We start from the raw sequence: 15,311 nt of genomic DNA on the forward strand, positions 1-15,311 counted from the left end.
AGTGAAAATCTGAGTCTCGGAAGAAATGCGACAACTCCATCCACAGATGGCGTTTGCACCAGTGCAGTGTGGACGTTGTAATGCAGATATGAGAGGCGTTCCTCAGCTTTGAACTGAATATTCAAAATGTAGGTGGTATAGTTTGGAAAAAAAGGAGTGGGATTGAAGAATTACTGTATTTGACTGCACAGCAGGAGGCCGCAAGCCAAGACTGCCATCTCAGTATGGGGCCATTAAAGTGTAATGGCACCCAGCCACCACACTAGTGCTCCCCCACACTATTGATTTGTTCTATTTTGGGAAGTTTCTGTATAGCAAAGACACTAGACCTACAGTGTTATTTTTTCCTGATCTGCCACACTCACATTTCGGTGAAAAAGGAAACGCTTGAGGTAATGTCCAGGTGGCTGCGTTTGTCCACATGTAACTGCGGCAGTATATCATCGTCTTCTTTGCCGCCTTTCTTTGTCCATATGTAGGTAAAGTCAATTCCCCAAGACATTAAATGCGTCCAATTTCAAGACGGAAAGTCAAATAGAAATGTAGACATATTAACCACTTAATTACACGCACCTGCTCATTAAACAGCGTGATACACTGAGTTATGTGGCTGCTTGTACACAGTTTACAGGCATGGTTAAGAGGTTCATTTACTGTTTGAATAAACATTTGAATGTGCAAGATGCATGATGTAAATATGATGTGATTATTGGTACCTGCAGCTGCAACAGCTTCTCTCCAGTTTGCGTTTAGGGACTGTTTACAGACTTGGTGTAAAAAGGATGAAACACGCAGGGGCAGCTAAAAAGGCCTTGTTAATGAGAGCTGTCAGAAAGCAGGGTTAGCTTCTGGTGGGTACGTGTTAGTTAGTTCAGCTCGGATCCAGTTCCAGACACTCTTTGAGGACCCAGCAAGCACTCCGTTTGAAGCATATGGACGTCACCACCTTGACTTCTGTCACTGTCTGTAGGTTTTCTTTGTGTCTTTGTGTTTAATGTTTCACAGCAGACCTGGGGGAAGTCTTCCCCTTGGGACCAATAAACTAAGCAAACAAGGCATCCATTAGTATGAACATGGAGGAGAAATCTGTTGCTGCCGGCAGCTTACAACTCATCTCGGAAACGCCTCTTAATATTTATAGACCTCCTTGACAGCGATCGTTGAAATTAGGTTTAACATTAAAAATAAGAGATTTCGGCAGTGAGAGCAACCCTCATCCACTTGTGGTCATTGTGTCAGCCTGTATTTGTATTCATTCATTATTTTCCTATTCTCACTTATGTAAGAGTCTCTTCAGATCTATTGTGATTCCCTTTCAGCACCACAGAGAGCACTCGTATTCCCACTTGTCACACTCTGGCATGTAACAATAAGTTGCATTGTTGAACACCTCAGTAAGTGTGTGTAAGCATCTTAATCCTCGTATCCTCACCGTTTTCTGCCTGCTTTTGAAAGCCTTGTTGAGTGTGGCTGTAAGTGAGGGATAAGGATGCTAAATAATGATAACCTTGGGTTCTACCATTGAGCCTGCGAAGTACACTCCTGCTCTTGTAGAGGAAAATACAGAGATCGACTGAAAGGTAAAAAAAAAAGGAGAGCTATTATTTGAGTAAGCATAAGTCACGTAGCCACCAGTGGGGAATGAAAGCAACGTCCAATGTTTTGGATGAGTAATGATGTTGCTCCAGTGGTCATGACGCTCACAGAGCAGCGATGAGTGTGCACAGGCTGGAAAGAGCTCAGCTCGGTTAGGTGTCCAGCGTGGAGCCAAGCCAATATTAGTGTACTGAGCTTACAAACTGTTGCTGCAACATAGCCCCCAATCTTCCTGCCACAGGCTGCTGCTCGCGGCTGATTGAAATTATAATTCCCGAGCAAGTCTGCTTGTTTTGGGTGACACTTCTTAAATGTGTCCTGCTAACAGTGAAATAATTAAACACAGTCAGTGCTGGATTTCAAAGAGAGGCACAGATGGACAGCGATTACTCAGACCTTTTCGAAAAGATGCCACAGTGGGAGAAGTTTCATCTGCAAATTTATGCTTGGTTTACGTCGCCTTCACCAATTTACTATCTGTTAGACTGCATATGTTGCTACAGAGCTGTCCAAAATTAGAAGTCAACAGTTTGAGATGTATAGAGCGGCTGGCCCAAACTGATTATTGTGAAAATGCTTCATGTCCACCCCGTGTGAGGGGCAAAATATCCAAACGTGTTCCTGGCTTCTTTCCGTCAGAGCAGATGGAATCTTTAAGTGTTCGCTGAAGGAAAAGACAACAGATATCAAGTGACTGGTTGTTATGGGGATAATTATAAAAGGGGCAGATGGCTTAGGGGGATATCGAAGGCTGGTGGGTTATTTTTAGACTTACTGCAGCACACCTTAACCTTTTAAAGCACATCCTCCGGCTCCATCGGAGCATTCATCAATGACCCTGCCTGGCTATCGGCCGCTGACCGCTGGGATGAGCTGTTAACCCCTGATGACCTGGTCCTCTGGGCCAGAGCACAGCTCCTTGTTAATGTTCATCCTGGAGGAAAAGAGACTGCCACTCGAACACACACACCTGGAGGTCTGCTTGAATCATGTGTTTTATTGTGTCACTGGTTTTTATTGAGTCAGTTTTGAAGCGAGGGGGGGCCACTTTTGAGACTGTTGTTGATTTGCTGTATATGAATTCATCAGCTGCTGGACTGTATTCATCAGAGCACATTGACAGGGGTGCACATAGCTGTCTTTATTCAGGTATTCAGCTGAGTACAAGGAGATGGTGCTTGGTACCCATACATACTGTAGTACCCTCACTGTCCTCATCTTCAGCTTCCTGCATGGTAGATGAAGATGTATGTCTCAGTCCCTGGTTGAGCCTCAGATTAGCTGTCTCCATCCACAGGTCAACAGCTGGCTTTGGGTTAAATGTCTCTGTCATCATCTTTGACAGCTGAACATGTATCATTGCTGAGAGATGAGTATGTGACATATGAGATCTGTACCTGCTGCACTGCTCAAAGGCAGTGCAAGACACAGTTTAACCACCTTGTTGATGTTGGAGTAACAGTGAATTGCTTGTATTTAGTATTTGGAACAAGTCATACTCAGAGGACGCTGCTAAGCATTTTCCTGCTTGCATGAGGTGCCTTCATTCTCGTACAGCGGTGTCTCTGTCAAGCTGCAAGGTGGCCTCATATTTTGGAAGAGTGCTGCACATCATCGTGTTGCCAAAACAGTGGAGGTCTTGTATTTCCTGGGGCTAACTTTAAAGATCAAGGACTAAAAGATGGTCACACGATTTGAGGAAGTCATATCTGATTTCAAACTCTTCAATTAACCCTCTGAGTAATTTTTTTACCATAAGTGCGTCTTTACATCCTCCAGTGGTTGACTGCAAAACCCTGAAAACTCTGCAGATATGCTGCAGGTCACCTTCATCACTAGTAGCCAGTTGCATTTCATTTGCTGGCAAAAGCCTTGATATGTCCAACATGTTTTTCATGGCTCATTGCAGACCATCTCTTTTCATATTGTGAAACGTCCTCAGTATCAAAAAGAAGACCTCCATTCTGTTCACACACCGTCCCCAGTATCACATTAGTTTTGCCCCACCTTCTTGTGCGGTATGCACCTCTGGTCATTGGTATATTTTATATATAAAGTAAATCTTGAACATATGTGTTCAAATGTAATTTTATTTAGAGTTCCTGTAATTATTATCCTAGATCATATGACAGGCATCTGCTGTCAGTCCATGCCGTACAGACAGCCTCCATGTTTTCTGCTCGAACCACTTGGAATAGTGTTGAAAAAGAACTGAAACTGATGATGAAGCAGATATCTCTGGACTCTTGCAAACCATGGTAAATAACTAAAATAGATTCTCTAATAAGTTTTGACTTCAGCGTCTTTTTAGCCCTGTTTGTTGTGTGTTGTGTGTTGTCTGGTTTTGTGCTGGTCATGCCTGGCTTACTGTCAGGTCCTTCTGTCTTTGAACTTAGCAACTGCAAGAATGCACTGATCTGATTGTTCTAATCTTTAAGCCTCTCTATCGGTGCATGATTATTAAGTTAAAGCGACTGACAGAATGTGCGTTTTATTTGAATACAGTAGCACTGATTAATCAGCTTCTTCTTGTTTTTTCGCCCTTTTTTTGGTCAGAATTTCTTCTTAATATGTAGGTGTTTCTTAGTCTGTTCTCTTTCTTACTTTCTCTTCTGTTTTCCTTTTTTATGTCCTTTTTCTTATTTTTTCTTCTCTACACTCAAATGGATTATCCGTCTTTTTTTATTTCAGAGTAATTTTTTTATTTATTTTATTTCTAATTTACTTATTTATTTGTTTTTTTTCATTTTTTGGACATTTCTGATTCTGGATCTTTGGATAGTAATTGAATCTTTGTGGACCTAATATCTTCATTTCTTTATATATCTAGCAAATGTGATTTACCATCACACACACACACACACACACACACACACAGTTGTATAAAACATGCTGACTACTGCTACTACTAAAAACCTTGATTTCTCGTCTCTTTGAGCTGTTGCTTTTTCTTCACCCCACACACACACACACACACACACACACAGCGAGGACGGCTGCACTAAACATAGCATATTGCTGATGTAATCAGTTTTGCAGCAGCGGAGTAACGTTTAATGAGCGTGCTCCTACGTACACCTCAGAAATGCCATCTTACATGAGGTGCGATGAACATGACGGCTATGTTTGCTTGGCTGGGATCTGTCCGCTTTCCCCTCGTGCTGCACAATATTGTGAGTGAATCTTAATGAGCTGAATCGACACCCGGCGTGAAGCACGGCATAGCGCTGTAAACACTGGCAAACCTCCGAGTGTCGGCTGTCATCTTTATCTTCATGGGTTACAGCGATATGACAAGAGGCGGAGAGGCTTGTTTAAACTCTGAGTCGTAGTTTGATCTGTGGCGTTCATACTCATACAGGAGGGGAGGCGTCGTCTCTCTCTTTCTCTCTCTCTCTCTCTCTGTTTCTCTCCTGGTTGCTGTGGCGACGCCTGCCGCAGCGCTTTGCCTCTGCAGACTCCCAGCAGCAGCAGCAGCAGCAGCAGCAGCAGCACATGGACAGAGCTGCGTGCCTGCTAATGTGAGAGCCGTACCAGGTACACATGTTACATAACATGCTGTAAATGCTGTATCTGCACATTAGCACTGGCAGGAAACTGATAAACAAATCAATTCCTCTCTTTCCTCGCCAGTTATTAATGAAGCTGGCAGCTCACAACTAATCAATGCATTAAAAATGAGCTGACTGGAGACTCAGCCTATGATGTACCTGTTGCTCGAGCAGCACTTGTTGGAGCCGTGTTTTGTCGCAGTGATATTTCTCCCTCCGTATCCTCATCCTCCCTCCTGAGGACAGTTACCGATTCTGTGCTTTGTGGCCTGTTTTATTAGTACAATTCTTCTAAGGGGCCAAACTGCTGCTCTTAGCTCACTTACCTCTGCATTTTCCATTCTCCTCTCCAGCTCTCCTTCCTTTCCCTCAGACCGGGAATGAAAGCCGGACTTTCTTCTCGTCTTTGTGTGCAGCCAGGATTTTAATTATTTCAACCTGCAAAAGCTGTGATTTTGATTTGCATCATTAACAGTGTCTTACCAAGCTGAAAGCAAAAAAAATCACAGCCGCTTAGTATGTAAGCAATCAAAGTGACCAGCTCACATCTGACAGGTAGCTGACAGGTCGCTCGGCAGTTGTTGAGCATAAATAAGGGACAGCTTGTGAGCAAAATGCTCGGAAACTCTCCGTTAAACTTTTGAGCACATTATACTGCATCGTTGTTTGAAGCCTTTTGCCTGTGGAGTTTGGAACTAGCTTTAGCTGAATCATTAAAGGGCGTCAGTCTGTCAATACCTTGTCAGCATAGCAGGCCTGCTACACAGCTGCTGCATCTAACACCGCTTTTGGCTGCCATGATCAGATTTCAATATTATTGAGTACTGTCAAGCATGTTTTAATAAACGTGAGCTAAACTGGTCTTTTTTTTGGGGGGGAAGAAAACTGGCAAAGTTTACTTTCAAGTTGACTTTTCTCTAACTGACTGGCTTAAAAACAGAAACTCAAACCAGATGAGTCTGTCATATACCCTGTTTGATACTTTGTAGACCATAAATAACAACCTCCATTTTAATTTATGTAAGATAGTCATTTACACTTTGGTCAGAGCGATGGCAGTTAGAGCCCGAGGGATGTAACCTGGACCTGTTCAGACTCTGGGGACACTCCATTCCTCGACAGGCCTACTTCACAGAAGCACCGTGGAGGAGCACTCGGCTCTGCACAACAGTAAACACACAGCAGATGCTTTTAAAAAGCAGTGTTTTGTCATGACCTTTCCAGTCCTCACTGAGAGGATTCAAAGATGTTTGCTGAGAGTTGTGAAAGAGCCACAACCAGCCAGAAACCTCCAGCTCTCCATTCTGAGCTGCTCTAATTGTATTGAAGGTTACGTAATGGATGGCTCATCTCATCACTGCTCATTTACCATAACTGTAATGAAGTTGTTTTTATAGAATAACATGTATTATTATATACAATTACATGTCTTTTTGAGTACATTGGCAGTTTTACCTCATTGGAGTGGGCCACTGTTGGTTTTTCTGTGTACATCTTGGTTTTTTAAATCAGTTGGTTGCCTCTGCGCTGATGCACAAACCAAGATAACAGAGTGGAGAAACTCTGTAGCAAATGTTCAGGCTGTGGGTGTGTGTGACTGAGGCCTGTGTGTGTGTGGGAGTTCATCAGCTCATCGCAGACTAACCGCTCTCTTTTGTTCGCTTTTAATGTGAAAGAATTTATTTACAGTTTTAGAGCCAATGGAGGCTACCTATAATTTGCGCATCTCCTAGCAACAAGACTTTGAACAAACTAAATATAACTTGCTAAGGTGTCACTATATGCTCAGAGCTGCTGGCTAGGGAAGGATTGTCTTATGTTTGTGTGCATGGGTGTCTAAATGCACCATCATCAGAAGTCCTCCAGTAAAAGCAAAAATGTGTAAGTCTTGTAGATCTAGCTAATACCAAAGTCAGCCGAATGCAATATTTATACATGTGGCTAGCAGGTTTTATTGGAACATAAAGCCTCATTTATACCTTGCATTAGCATGTGATCTGTGTGTGGATAACTTCTCTAAATGAGGAAAAACAGAATGCATTGCAGTCACATCAGCCAAACCGTGTGTGGAGGTGGTCTCACTTGCATGATCACTGGACCTCTCACCTCCTCTGGAGACAGTGCGACTTAGTTTTAGAACTAGAAGCACCAGCGCGACTTGCAAATCTGCCCCCCCAGTCATCACCGCGTGTCATGTGAAATGCCAGGAGTGCATTCGTACATTTTGTGCTGGTGCTTCTTAAATTTTCAGCAGGTAGCGCCTTTGCTACCCGTGGAAGCAGTCTGGAGCAGCAGCACGGCTGATAAACACCATTTTCTATTAGCTTGTTCTTCACCTTTCCAAAAGTAGCTGAAAGGCGCTGATGTTTACTCTCATCTTTGAGCAATTTGTGTTTGTAATGAAATGAAAAATAATGACTGCAGAGACTTTAATGAAAAATATTTTTCATTGTTGCCGTTGCTTTGTTTTTCTCTGTCATTGCATCACATATGACTTGAACAGTGATGTATGGCAGTTTACTGCAGCATCACAATATTGTCATGTTATGGCTCGTGCACTGTGTGAGGCCTGGTGTCACTTAAACAGAAATTCTTTCATGCTCGTATTAATATAAGACTTTAATTAAGTAAAACCTGATCTGATAATCATTTGGTAATCAATGCTGTTGACATTTTTCAGCCACTAAAAAAAAAAAATCTGATGAGGGACTCCTGATCCAAACATAAAGCTGATGATACCAAAACCAATAATAATAATACCAATAATTTGCAAATTTACATACGTGTGGAATCAAAATGTCACAGCGAAATCAATGTTTTCCCGATAAATAAGCAGTATAATAAATAATGTACAGGACGTAACATTTTCTGATTGAGGCGGAACATTCTGAACAGGCCTTCTATTTGTTTTTATATTTTAATGTATTTCTGTCACAGAAATCTTGAAAAGCCTCTTGCGAGGCCCTCGGTGAGTGCTGCAGGTTGTCTGTGTTGAGTGAAGTGTGCTTTTAATGCAGACGTGGAGCTGAATGTCACCCTCCTGTAGCTGCAGCCTCCCCAGGGCTCTCCCACTGACTGTGACAGTACGGCCTCAGCCACCCACACCCACCCTTATGCCCCCCCCCCCCTCACTCCCGCCCTCCTGCTGGATCGTCTGTCTTCCTGCCCCCACCCCTCGCTGCAACAGATCGGCACACCAGCGCCACCGAACACAGCTCGCCTCTTTCATCAGGCTGTCACACAGCCACCCTGACTCACAGTGTTTATCACAGCCTCGGGCGTGACACTAGAGAGTGTATGACAACCGCTCTGTGCGCGTGTGTGCGTGTGTGTGCGCTGCTGTTACTCTCATAGGACTCATTACTCGGGTGATCTCTTGGAGCGCCCCTGAATCCCCCATGTTTGGAGTCAGTCTTCTTCTGAGCTCGCCAGGAGTGTGCAGGAGCTCAGTTCACCGAGCTCGTTGTTCAAAACAAATCATTGTATCTCCCTCTGCACCTTAGCCAAATAGGGGCCACTTCAGGAGTGACTGGCCCCGCATTAGCGGAATTGAATTGAACTCACTCAGTGTCTCTTGGTTGGTTGTGACAAGAGAGAGGGAGGTATAGCTGTGTAAGGAGAGAGGAATGTACTTAAGGTTGGCGTGTTTGTGGATGTGTGTGTGTGTGTGTGTGTGTGTGTGGGAGGGGGGGCCACTTTGGGATTGTTCCAACAATCTCATTCGTCCATTCATGACAGAATTAAGTCATGCATGAGATTAACAGGAGGGAATTCAGTTTAATAGCCACGGCTCCGGCACTCTCCACTGATGTCAATAAAATGTATTTTAGGACAAACAAAGCCTATTGACCCTCCACCAGAAACAATATGATGGGCTATTAATGGCGGGATCGGCTTTTGATGAATACAAATGAAACGGAGATTGGATGGGAATCCCGTGAACGGCCGTGCACGAGAATTAAACACTGGCTTGAAAGGTCTTAATTCTTGTTTCAAACAATTCCTTGACAGTCTCATTTTTGTGCAGAATATTAGACAAAAGAATCATCCCCCTGCAGCCCCGCTAATCCCTTCCTTTCTACTTTCCTTTTCTAATCTGTTTGCAGATGTGTTGGTGAATGGGAAGCCGTGTGACTGTGACGTCATTGCCGACTGTAAAGTGGGTGACGCTGTGAGCCTGGAGGTCCGACTGACCAATCTGAGCAAGAACTCAGTGGGCCCCCTGGCTCTGACTGTGGTGCCCTATCAGGACTACCAGAACGGAGTCCAGAACTACGACTTGGAGGACGCCGTCACCTTCATCGGCTCCAACACCTTCTACATTGACACGGTCAGTATTGGCTGCGGCACTATGTTGATGCCATCGGGCGCAGCTGTCACATTATGTAATCTATATGCTTCAGGTCGTGGCAGGGTTCAGTCAGCTAAAAGGTTTCAAACACAGGTTATCCAACATGTAGTATGTACAATGATTCCCAACATCTCGGCTGTGATAAAAGACAGACTAGAACCACCAACCATGAAAATACCATTAGTACTAATGGAAGGAGGAGGAGAAGAACGGCTGCACAAAACAGTGGAGGCAACACTGGTAACCACTTATAAAAGCCCCCTTTTATAAGCACTGTAGAAACATTTAATAAACACTACACTAGAATGCAGTTGTACACAGCTATAAAGACATTATTTATGAGCCATAATACAAGGTAAATGTTTATGAGTACACAGTATTTGTCAACAATTATAACTTGTTCTATGATGGCATATTTTACATTTTTACAACTGTGTGTGCTGGAGGAGTACTGCTTGCTGCTAGATTATAGTGTGGAATTAGCTGTTTATTAGATCTTTATATAGTGCTGTAGTTATAGGTGTATGACTTTACCTGTGACCCATAGTGGTTGAAACAGCATGTTCACAGCACATGCTCGTGTTTTACACAATTTAGCCCATTTAAACCCACCATGTACATATGATAATACTGATGACCATGGGCCATGTACATGTACAAACACTGTGTTCTAAAAGCATAAAAATAAATGGAAAAAACGTGTTTTAAATATCTAAATTCATAGCTTCCACCCACACAGCCACTGGTTTACATTCAATATGCTGAAATTTATAATTAGCTCAAGTTACATCATCATGTCTGCTCTTAGTTTAGTCGATATTACATAAACATTATGTTTCATTGCTGCACAGACTATACTGCAACATACATGTTAATGCACCTTGAGGAACAGCAGAAACAGACACTGGTTGTCTATCAGGCAACATAAACCTAAAAAAATCTAGAGCATGCTAAAAAAAAGAAAAAAAAAGAGTGTGATCACAAAAACACAGGTGTGGTCCCTTAAAGGTCACGGCTGAAATTTTGAATTCCAAAGAACCGTATCAGCAGGGAGGCTTTGTCTGGAACAAATTCTCACTGCTGAATGTTGAACAAGGTGAAGGCGAAGAAAAACGACTTGGTTGACGCCAGAACAAAAAGTCCATCGTCTGAAAATCAGAAGGGAGCATGAAAGAATTCCCCACGATCCTGAATGTGCAAAACAACTTAAGTCAGGGAATTGTTCTTCGGCTGAGGGCGGAAACGCGGCACTTGTTTGTCATCAAAGCTGCAGTCGGCTTCGAACTTCCTCTCCTGCTGGCTTCACTGTAGCTGACAGCGTGCCAGGTTCATTATGGAGGCTGCTAATGATTCTTGCTGCTGTCTGTCTTTTTCCTTCACCAGGTTAAACCCAAAGAAAGCTCCGTCTGTGTGGGTGCCCTGCTCTTCCTCTACACTGGAGATTTCTACCTTAATATCAAGTTCCAGGACGACAGCGCTGGGCGAGAGCTTCCTTTAGCCTGGTTCACTCTGCCCAGCGTCCACATCCGAGCCCTGGACGCTCCGCTGCAGGCCGGGGCCTAAGGGCCAGGTGGCCTCGTTTTACCTCTGAATGAAGGATGGAGGGTTTTGCTGTTGGTGTTCTCTGTAAATACACACATGTAAATATCATTTTGTGAAAGGTTGCAGCATGTGTGCAGTAGAGTGCGAGGGGATTTGAAGTCTTCTTTTCAAAAGACTCAAGTGTTTTGTTCCAAGCCAGCAGGGTGCAGGCGTGTCAAGACAGAGCGACACGTTTTCAGTTTGAGTAAAAAATAATGTGCGACTCCATTAATGTACAGAAATGGAAGAAAAAACTCAGTGTGAGCAGTGCACAGACTCTCACAGAGACACTCCTGCACATGGTCAGTGCGTATGTTGCCATGTAGCTACTGATACAGCTAACGTCTGTGCATTTGGCTGTTTGAGGTGATTAAAAACAGCCTGTCCACTGTGTAATGTGAGGCAAACTTAGCTTCCTTCAGAGCACACCTTAAAGACTCAGACTTAATCAATTCATTTCACAAAGTAAATTTACCTTGTGGTTTCAATTTGAGTTTCACTTTGACACATGAATTCACATCACTGACCAACCGACAGTGAGACCGCTGATCTTTTGGGGGGACGGTGCCAGACAGTCCAAAGTGGAGTAAGTTATCTTATTATACGTGCTGCACCATCCAGTGTGATACGAAGCTGCTCTGCCAGAGCGTAAACAGCTCTACAGGAGAAGCAGTCTGGTTTGCGCCGTGCGAGCCACCTTGCTGACTGCTAGTTAGCTAACTGCTAGCCAGCCAGCTAACTTAGCAATGTGCTTTGACCGGCTAGCGGCAGCTTATTGCCAGCTAGCTACAGTAGTTGCAATCAGTGGTCGCTGAGCATGAAATTCAAATTGTCACTCTGCTACCAAGCTTCCACCGCCAACTGCCTCACACAGATTATGTGAATGTCCACTTTCTAAAGCGACCTGGCGCTAACATCATTGTCCCACCTTTTCTTCCCTTCAGCACCTTGATTTCTGAGTCACAGCGCCGTTTATTTACCGGATTCTTTTGTTACCTTTTGTTTTAAGTAACAACATTTCGATTGAAAGAAAACTGCAAGAGTTAGTGTCACCAGTCAGACGACCTCAGAGCTTTTATTGAAGAGGAGCTGCACACCAACACTGGAAATGTGATTAGCCTGAATCTAAAGCCAGTTGTGTAAACATCAAACATATTTATTTCTACTGCTGTAAGGACAGTTTCTCTGTGCCACTTCACTGGGAATCACTGATGCATTTGATGGTGTTAAATGAGTCTATTATTACGTGAGTCCTATAATTGTTGTAAATAAATTTTAAAAGAAGGCAACCTTTGTTTATTCTGACATTGTTCCACCTGTTTACATTTGTCCATTGTGGCCATTACAGCTCTGTGACCGTCTTTATTTTCTGCCTGCTGAGGTGACCTTTATCGCCTCAGCATTTAGGGAAACTAAAATCTGACATTCAGCAACGCCAGAATACATAAACAGTGATTACCAGGAAAAACATTACTGACCAGTAATCCTTTTTAACATTTACTCACACAGAAAAGAATGAGTCAACAGCATGCTGCTCTCGAGTGACACCTTGCACTTCACCACAAACTGTCGGAAAAAGATTCACTGTTTTCTCTTCCACGGTTCAAACATCGGTGCATGAAATCATCAGGTTTAAGGAGCGATGTCACCGTGGATCATCACTGTACTGCTCATTGTGCACGACACCTTTATCACCATGTTCTGAAGCACTGGAGGTGGAGTTTAGCCGCAGCACTTCTCATGCACTGTCTGGAAAAGTATTCCCCATCATCTGTCTGTGAACCTTAATCAGCCATCTCCAACCTCACATCTGCGACCTCTTAGGTGACCTCTGGTCCCAGCAGTCACTGACGAGGAAGAGGGTTAAACTCTCACTGCAGGACCTTCCTCCATCCCCTCACACAGGCTGATAAGGAGATGCTGATGGAAGGTTAGTGTCTTGGGGGTGTTGGGAGGCCTGAGGGTTTCATGTGGCATTGAAAGGAGGTTTATCAGTGAAGTGAAGCACACGCAGCATGTGGCAGTCCAGCGTTGGTTAAACCAGGCTGTGTCCCTCCCCCTGACCAGCCATTATGTTGGTGCTTGACATGAGGTGAGAACTTGAGTAATGACAGGATTGATCAGGGAGCTCTTTCTTTTTATTCACACTGCCTGACCATTAACCCTCCACCAGGAAAGAGTTCATATTTATGTGAAATAAGGGCACAGACAATATGATAAAGACATCTTTGTGTATTCTTAAAATTTTTTTGCATTTTCTGAAATACAGAGCATCTTTGATCCTCGTGGGGAGATGACAGGCATCCTTTTTCTGACTCCAGTGATGTTTCCCCATGAAGGTCACATTTGAAGTTCAGGGACAAACAGCTTCACCACTCGTACGAAATGTGTTAGTTTACATGCTTGAATAATACATCAGTGAATGCACAGGGTTCATCAGTTATGCATACAACGCAAACAATTCCAAAGTCACGCCTTCCACACTCATTAATTTGTTTATCTGTTTGTTTATTTGATCAAGAATAGATGGTGTGTGTGCGTGTGTGTGTGTGTATGTACTGGCTTTGAAAAGTCAAACTGTTAAAAATTCAAAACAGCTCCCGGTGTGTGGACTCCTGCATGCGACGCTAAAACTGGACTGTCTTAAGACGATGTGAGAGTGGACCCGGTGCTGCTGCCAGGACAGTCTGCGTGAACTCACTTCACAAATGCAAATCGCCTCCTGCATATTGTTTACTGACCCTCACTGCTGCCTTTTTCGGTAAAGGTGACTGCATCTTACAGGCTTAAATTGGTGTAGCTCCAATTAAGAGCATCCTATCCTCGCTTATTGAAACAGATTCTGCGGTCTGGCGTGGACGCAGAGAAAAGAAAGATCTGAAACTTCAGAGGAAAACAACAAAACCACGTCCAACAGCACACAAGCTCTCTGTTCAGGGATTCAGCAACATTTGATGTTTTTCTTCCTTATTATTTCGTGAAAGTGTCACAGTGACCTGGCTGAACACCATGACAAACATTAAGATGCACTGGAATGCAGTTTGCTCGCTCTGCTAGTTGTATCCACCAGCTGGAGGGGAAAGTACTGTGTGTATGTTTACTCAGTTACTGTTCAAACATGTACAGGATTATAAGATGAAGTTAGTCATTACTTTGCATATTTCATGTTCAATGTGAGTTTAAATCAGCGTCAGGGACGGAGTAGGTAGGACAGGTTTAAGAAAAGGTGGGTTTCATTTACCCACAAAGCTAATGTGACACTACAAGAGGTCAAAATACAGCAAACCAAGCAGCAACAAAACAGGAGAACATAACTGTCAACTGTCCAGCCGAACCATTAGAACACACACGATGAACAAAACACAATCATACAGACAAACACTCAGCAACTAAGTCATCCCTGCAGGGTTGATGCATGGCTGCGTTAAGAAAGCGAGACACAGTGCAGCAAGTCAGTTTGCCTTAGTGGACGGATGTGGTACTGTAGAAAAAAAAAACCTTACACCCCACAGACCACAAAAAAGACATCTGTAGATGTCCTTTCCCAGCGCCCAGAAAAGCGTTTCTGAAGTGTGACATCATTCTGAATTGTCCCGTGTCCAGTTGCTGTGTCTGCGGGTTGGACAGCAGGGCCAGGGACAGTGAGCACTACACCAGTGAGCTGACCTCTCCAGAACACAACCACAAGAGCCTGAGCATCTTCTTGAGTTTAAATGAGGTTTCTAATCAGAAAATCTAAACCGCATTATTAGCCACCGACTTTCATTACCTTGCAGCAAACCTGTAATTCTGATTGTAATCAGCCTAATAATCTCCCATCAATCTGATATTAGGGAGTTACAACAGTGAGGAAAATGAGCTGTTTGAGAGCAAACAAGAGCCTTTCATTTGGCGGCGAAGAAATCCCCTGGAGCTCTGCTGGAGACGGTGCAGTGTCTCACTCAGCAGGAAACCTTTCATGCAAATGAATCTCCACGAAGCCAGAGTTCAATTAAAGCCCTTTCTCCTCTCTTTCAGCATCGAGTGGTAAGTCATGTCCGTTCATATATCTGCAACCTTGATATGGAAATGATGTCAGGAGTGGGGCGGTGAAGGGGTTGTGGGGGATTAGGGCGTGTGCTGAAGAAAGACGAGCGATTTGACACCTGCTCCGCTCTTTCACTCACGCCTGTAGCGCTGCAGGGAGAAAACCTGGCAGAGAAATGCGCAGGAATCCTCATCCGCCGCATGTT

The 15,311-nt window shown here is 43.8% G+C and overlaps 1 protein-coding gene across 3 annotated transcripts in view; it reads left to right on the plus strand.

The window, feature by feature from the left end:
• Window positions 1–12,366, plus strand: part of trappc9 (trafficking protein particle complex subunit 9) — a 182,991-nt gene extending 170,625 nt beyond the window's left edge. For all 3 annotated transcript variants that reach the window (XM_076753979.1, XM_076753980.1, XM_076753982.1), the window contains 2 exons: window positions 9,254–9,477; window positions 10,882–12,366. In XM_076753979.1, coding sequence (XP_076610094.1) covers window positions 9,254–9,477; window positions 10,882–11,061 — 404 coding nt within the window. In that variant the 3' untranslated portion in view covers window positions 11,062–12,366. The remainder of the gene's footprint in view (window positions 1–9,253; window positions 9,478–10,881) is intronic.
• Window positions 12,367–15,311: the final 2,945 nt, after the last annotated feature.

Source organism: Chaetodon auriga, chromosome 17 (genome assembly GCF_051107435.1).
Source record: "Chaetodon auriga isolate fChaAug3 chromosome 17, fChaAug3.hap1, whole genome shotgun sequence".
NCBI lineage: Eukaryota > Metazoa > Chordata > Actinopteri > Chaetodontiformes > Chaetodontidae > Chaetodon > Chaetodon auriga.